At 42.7% G+C, this 6,785-nt stretch overlaps 1 protein-coding gene across 1 annotated transcript; it reads right to left on the bottom strand.

The window, feature by feature from the left end:
* Nucleotides 1-395: 395 nt before the first annotated feature.
* LOC123068390 (chloroplastic group IIB intron splicing facilitator CRS2, chloroplastic) lies at nt 396-4,819 on the bottom strand. Its single transcript, XM_044490970.1, has 8 exons — nt 4,543-4,819; nt 4,346-4,430; nt 2,938-3,005; nt 2,444-2,494; nt 2,280-2,353; nt 1,610-1,668; nt 1,441-1,517; nt 396-890 (listed from the first exon to the last, which is right to left on the bottom strand). Exons 1-8 carry the CDS (start codon nt 4,780-4,782, stop codon nt 774-776), a joined length of 771 nt encoding a protein of 256 aa, XP_044346905.1. The 5' UTR covers nt 4,783-4,819; the 3' UTR covers nt 396-773.
* Between the last annotated feature and the right edge of the window lie 1,966 nt (nt 4,820-6,785).

Below are 6,785 nucleotides of genomic sequence, written 5' to 3'. Positions count from 1 at the left end.
AAACTTGAAAATACAATACAAATTAGAGCTACAGTATCTTTACTCTGCGTCTTATAGATAGTAGTTAGCTTAACTGACGCAAGAAGGTGCAAGCTTTTACAATAGCATAAGAAACTTCTGCAATCTATCTGTTGCCGACAAGTTTGGACTGACATATCAGCATAAGAAAATAAAAAACTGGATTTTGCTTTCAAGTCCTTGTCAAATAAGCGCTGAGGATCTCCTACAATAATCTTTTAAAGGGTGAGATAACGTGGGGGCATAGACATCTCTAACCATAACATGACACACTACTAAACAACTTTACCACATCAAGTTGATGAAAACGAGTTGTACGGTCAAAGATAATAAATTACCTATATCACCACTTTGCAGGCAGATGATCTACCCCAACAAGGACAACTAAGTATTTATTTGCATGAACAAAATCACAGAATTAGGAAAGGAGGAATGAAATGGTCTGCATTCCTCTTTTACATCAGACTAATGTGTCATTAACCTACAGAAGTACAAAATCTTTTTACATGACCTTCATCAAATGGACCTATTTTATTTCCAATTTGAGTAAACCATGAGTTATATTTAGGAAGATGTGCAGAAGAACTCTACCTTATCTACACCCTGCTAAGTTTTTTATATCCTCAAAACTACAGGACACCCAACTTAGTGCACCTAAGGTTATGCAAATTATCACATCAAATGCTTGCAAAAACATTTTCATGTGCATTCATGTATCTTCCAAAAGTAGACAGATCCAAGCATCTAAAGAATCATCAAGCCCTGTTGAACTTGTACTTCTGCACCAGATTAAATCTCTCAATACTTCCACTAAAACCCTTCAGCACAAGGGTCCTCACAGCATCCACCCCTTGCTCCAACGCGGTGTCAATCTATATAAAAATAAGATAACAGGTTTTAGATCAATAATCATGTAGTAACAACCATATCTGAGAGTTCCTCCCAGAAAAGGGCAGACCAGTAGAAAACGAGAACCAACATTGCAAAACTTTCGCAAGTAAGCTTGAGAACAGTTAGCAGTACATATAAATTGAGATCGTCCCTTTGTGTAACCAACTAAAGGATACAACCTAGTTCGAGTAGTACCAACAAATGTGAAGTATGGCCAGCACAGAATCATATCATCATTCTTTGTTTGTACTTACAAACGTTCGCCATGACCTCAACACATATTTATACTCATCAGTTATAATAACCCAATGAAATCGTGGGAGATATTTTTTTCAATTGAAATGTTATTAATGATTGGAAATAAACTCTTAAGGAGTAGAATGCAATTGATGGTATGGCATTGCCTTTTTTTGTCCACTAGAGAGAGAAAAAAATGGATGAACATACTGGAAGAGGACAAAAGATCACAAGAAAGGGATTTCACACTACGTGATATCTACGACGAAATTTCAAACATGGTGAAATCAATACCTGAATTCGTTCCTCTGAACTAAACTTCTGCAGAAGAAAAGCTCGTGTATCCATTTTACCAGGTGGGCTACCAATGCCTGTATTCAACAGTCAACAACTCAAGGTTGGCATGACCCGGATTTTCAGAGAAGACACTGAAGTGCTAGCTGGTGAACATAATAATATATACCTATAGATAAACGAGGAAACTCCCGACAGCCATCCAAATGCTCAATAACATTCTGTAGGCTGATTTTCAATGAAGATGGTCATTGAGAGTGTAAGCAATAGATTGTGAAATGTAAGTAACATATCTTACCTATTAAAATCGCAGAAACAGCACTTCAAATGCATAATATTTATAAGCAAACTGATGCTAGTATAACATAAAACCTACAGCAAAAGGAACTAATATTTTCCATCACAATATTAAGTTAGAAGAGGCACCCATTATTCGAGTATTCCAAACTCAATACTGCAAAATTTTGACAGATCAAAATTTTATTATGTAAGTCCATGTAATTTACTCAATCCTGGCCTCCTGAGCAAATCCATATTTGTTGTTCATGAGTTCTTCAGACAAAAATCTCAACAGGAGCTATATGAACTTAACTTCCAGTATGATTTCTAGAGAAGTAAATCTTACTGTTACATCTGAAAAATAAACCAGGCCCATTTTTGTTACATTTACTCTAAATGAATTCCATTCTGGTTCGCCTTTTGAACTCCAGAATGAGAAAATGAAGTGACTGAACTAAATCTAATGCATTATGTATGTAAAAGTAACATCAACACGTTCCATGTGACTGCAAGTACTAAACATACTAATTGTTCAAATTATTTGGAACTTCATATATTACCCATTATGGCGGCCATGGCCACCTTTCCGTTGAAGTCGCAATACACCATTGGGCAGACTCATGTCATCATAAATCTGAAAAAAATAGAACCCATGGGTTTCAGTTGCAAGCACATGATACCGAGTTGCTGCGGTAAGCTACTAAAGAACAATGATAGTATGTACCACAAGAATGTGCCGCAGCGGTACTTGGTAATAGGCAGCAAGCGGTCCAATCTTCACATGATAGAGGAATGTTTTTTGTTAGTACATGACAAATTAAGAAGACCGGGAAAAATATTGCATCAGAATAGAGACAGCGGGTATTCAACAAGGCCTATCACCAACTTATAGAAATTAGTTCATTTTGATAAGACATGGTCCATGATATGCTAACAGAAATGAGACTGATATGTATAGGCATAGTTGTGAAACACTCTAAGATTAGCAACATAACTGATAGTACTTCTCTGCAGCCAACTTAGGTAACTTTTGCTTCATACAAGAAAGGCATCAGCATTCATATTGATAGATAGGCTTTGGGGATGTATTTTGCCAAACAAACATTGAAATGATATTCTTGAAGTGAGTATATCACAAATCTATTACACCAACTTTTCTCATAAATGATATAGTTCCCAGGAAATGTTTACTTCAAGAAGAAAAGAATAAAGACTCACTGCTTCACCACAGTAATTCATGTATGATTGTGGCTTTGTCAGCAGCACTGGTACCTCCCCAATTAAACCTGTACCAAAATACAACACCAAATATAAGTAAGGCCCCGCTTGGTTCGTCGTTTTGGAGCGATTTACACCGGTAAAATATGCAAGTGTAAAACAAAACGAGCCGTGTTGAGTTATGCGGTTGGTTCGTCGGTTTTGGGTGGTATTTTTTACACCGGTTTTGTCAAATACACTTGTATTACACCGGTTTTGGATACAGACCTGGGCCCGACGTTTTCTGCCTCCGCATTCTCTCTCTCTCTCTCCAAATCGTGGAGGTGGGCACGCGCCGCCGGAGCAAGAAAGGGGTGAGGCACCAGCGGCAAAGGCTGCGACGGGGCCAGGTGTCGCCGCCGGCGCCCGTGCCAGTGACCGTGACCGTGAAAGAGACGAGGGGCGCTGTCGACCGCGACCACGCCGGGAGAAGCTGCCGCGGAGACATCCGGAGCTTCTCGGAGAGTAGCCGGCCGAGGACCCAGTCCCGCTAGCGATTGAGCGGGCTGCCGGCAGAGGCGGCGAGCGACGGACCGCCGGAACGCCCACCTCGATGAACACGGAGGAGATGGGTTGGATCTTGCCGGATAAACTGGAGAGCCGTGCCCTCCAACGAGGACATCGCCATGGCCTGGAGCAGCTGGACGGTGCAGTTCCTATCGAGGCAGAGCATGATGACCGGGCTGTGGCAACGCGATAGATCGCGCATGGCGAGGTGGTGAGGTTGCCGAGCACCAGGAGCGCCCACGGCGACCGGGGACAGATTGATGGCCGGCGGCCCGGCGGTTGAGGCAGAGGAGTGAGACGATGACCAGGAGGGGGATGAGCAGCAGGTAGAGCGGTAACTTGGTCGCACGGGCCCTGGCTTTGTCGATGGCGTTGGAGGTTGGACGTGATGATGCTTGTGTGCTTGAATACGGTGGCATTACAACCTGGGAGCCAAGCGCATGTTACAACCGGAAATTATTTACACCAGGAATTTGTTGAAGGTGGGTAATATACAGGTGTAAAATGTTACCGGGGTAGCAAAAATACAGCATTCCAATCGGGGCCTAACTGGTAAAAGGTTGACTTAGATGTGGGGGTGGGTGTTCTCCACAGATCACTTGCTTCAGCCACCATATTTTATCTAAAATATAAGTCATGCGTCTGCCTTCCTGGTGCTAGCATACTAAGAAGGTTACAATTACAGCACCAAATATCGCCATCGAGCTAAACACCACACAGCATGCATCTTAACTAAAACTCAGCTAAAAAAAGGTGTCCAGTTTGCAGCGGTTCACAGAGCAAGCAGTAACTGCGAAACACGATACTGAAAACTGCAGCACATATGTACACCCTGCGAGCGAGTAGAGAGTGAGCGGGGTACCTACTCCCAGCAGGGACTTGGACTGGATGGTGTTCATCACGATCCCTTCGTCCCGCGCGATGCGATCCACCATCTCGAACCCCACCTAATCACACGCAGACGCACGCAGATACACACGCAGGCGAAGTGAGGGGGAGGCAGGTCATCTCGAATCGGAGGGGGGAGGGATAGGAGCACGGGCGAAGGGATGTACGCACGTTGTGGCGAGTGCCTTGGTACTTGCTGCCGGGGTTGCCGAGGCCGGCGATGAGCCAGGGCGTGTACTGCACCGGCTTCTCGGCGGGGTCGGGGACGGAGGCGACGACGGCGATGCGGGTGCGCCGGAACGGGGTTCTGAGGGCTCGGCGGCTGCGGGGGCCTGGGGGTGAGGAGAAGAAGAGGGGCGAGGCGAGGTGGGCGGCGGCGGTGGCGGTGGGGGTGGCCATGGCGAGCGACATGGCGGGGGAGAGGAGTGGCAACCGAAGGCGATAGGGCGAGGGCAAGGGGGCAATGAAAATATCTTTTTTTTTCTAGATAAAGAAAATATCTCGAGGTGGACAATAGGTTAGGCGGGCCTGAAGCGTACGTGGATTTGGGCCCGATCAGCTGATTAGGAACCCAACTAAAGTGAAATTCCAAACTAACGACGGATGTCACCGGAAGAAAGAAGCATTATTAAGGAGATTAGTCTTACATCTTAACAGTTCTCTCGTTGTTCCTTTATCTTTGAAGGAGGAGAAACTAATCTTAAGGCGCATAGCCTCGCTAAACATACTCTGGGCTTTTTTTTAGGACGCCATATGTGGCTTCTTAATCCGTCGGATCTACATTGTATTCATGTGAACTTTTATAATCAATAAAGTGGAGTGTGTTTAGACTCAAAACTAATTGAGGAGCGCTCGTTCGGGAGCCTCCCAAGGGACATTTAAGGCGGGCTGAGAGCATACCAAGTGGCATGCTCTCAATTTATTTATTTTTCTTTCATGAAAAGCACAGTTTTGCTTCTGCGAGTGGCTTGGTCGTGCCTCTCGGTAACTAAAAAACAAAACACATTTTTCTTACTTTCGCGAAAGGCACGATTTTTGCTTCCGTGAGAGGCACGACTATACCTCTCAGAAACGAAAAAAAAACAATTTTTCTTTTCTTTCCTTTCGTGAGAGGCACCGTTTTGCTTTCACGAGAGGTACGGTTGTACTTCCGTGATAGGCACGACCGTGCTCTCGGAAACAGAAAAAAAAATGTGTTTTCTCTTCTTTTTTTTTCTTCTGCAAAAAGCACGGCCGTGCCTATCAAAACCGGAAAAAAAAATCTTCCGTGAGAAGCATAGTTTTGCTTCCGCGAGAGGCACATTTGAAAAAGAAAAAAGTGCTCCCAATATGCTTTTTTGTGCAAAAAAGATTCATCAAAATTTGTCAACACGCGGTCTAGTTTAAAGATCTCAACGTGAGAAATCGAATAGTAAAAACATTCGAGATTTGAACGCATGATTTAAGAGATAAAACAATTTAAAAAATGGATCTACGAAAAAAATACTCCTTAATTAGTGGTTTTAGTAGCAATGGGCGCGCTATGTTTGGGAGTTCCTGTTTGGAAACATGCAAAAAAGTGTATGTATGGGGACTCGAACTTGCACCATGTTGCTCCAACGGACAAAGTGTTTTGCTAACCACTACAGGCGGTAACCACTACAGACAAAGTGTTTTGCACTATTTATTATATTTTTGAATTGTATGAAAACAATTTGGAAAAGTTGAATCTTTTATGAGTAAGAGTTCATCAAATTTCTGGAAAAGTACACGAATATAATTTTTATTACAAATTTGAAAAAAAAACAGCACTGTTTTTTTTAGTTCGGTGAATGAAAAAAAAATTACCGAATTCGGAAAAAAATCCATCTATTTGAAAAACTTTCATCCATTTTTTTAAAGAAAGTTCATCGAATTTGAAAAAGATCATCAAATTTGGAAAAAGTTCATTAAATGTTGAAAAAGGCCATAAAATTTTAAAACAGTTCATGGAATTTGAAAAAAAAATCATCGATTTTGCAGAAAAAGCTCATCCATTTTGAAAAAGGGAAAAAAGAAAAATAATAATAAACTGAACAAAAAGAAAAAACGAGAAATGAAAAATAGATAGGAAGAGAAAAGTGGATATAACTGAACACATGGGTTGGTTAGTGCAATGAACGAACGAATGGGAGGTCACTGGAAAGAAAGGGAAAATAGGCCGTGTGCATCTAGCCGCACCCTTCAGGCTCCCGTTCGCGAACGGGCGCTTAAGCGCCAAACAGGATCGGCTTTTTTTTTTTTTTTTTTTTTGGAAAGATCGGCTGCTATGTCTTGCTTTAGAACGAGCTAGTGAAAGGGGAAATGGGCCGAGTCCAATTAGCCGCGCCCTTCAGGCGTTCATTTGCGAACGGGTGTAGGATCCGCTGCTATGTCTCGCTTTAAGCAAGAGCGAG

Source organism: Triticum aestivum, chromosome 3B (assembly GCF_018294505.1).
Source record: "Triticum aestivum cultivar Chinese Spring chromosome 3B, IWGSC CS RefSeq v2.1, whole genome shotgun sequence".
Lineage (NCBI taxonomy): Eukaryota > Viridiplantae > Streptophyta > Magnoliopsida > Poales > Poaceae > Triticum > Triticum aestivum.
The sequence above is the reverse complement of the archived record's forward strand: the minus strand, read 5'-3'. Positions and strand labels throughout refer to the sequence as shown.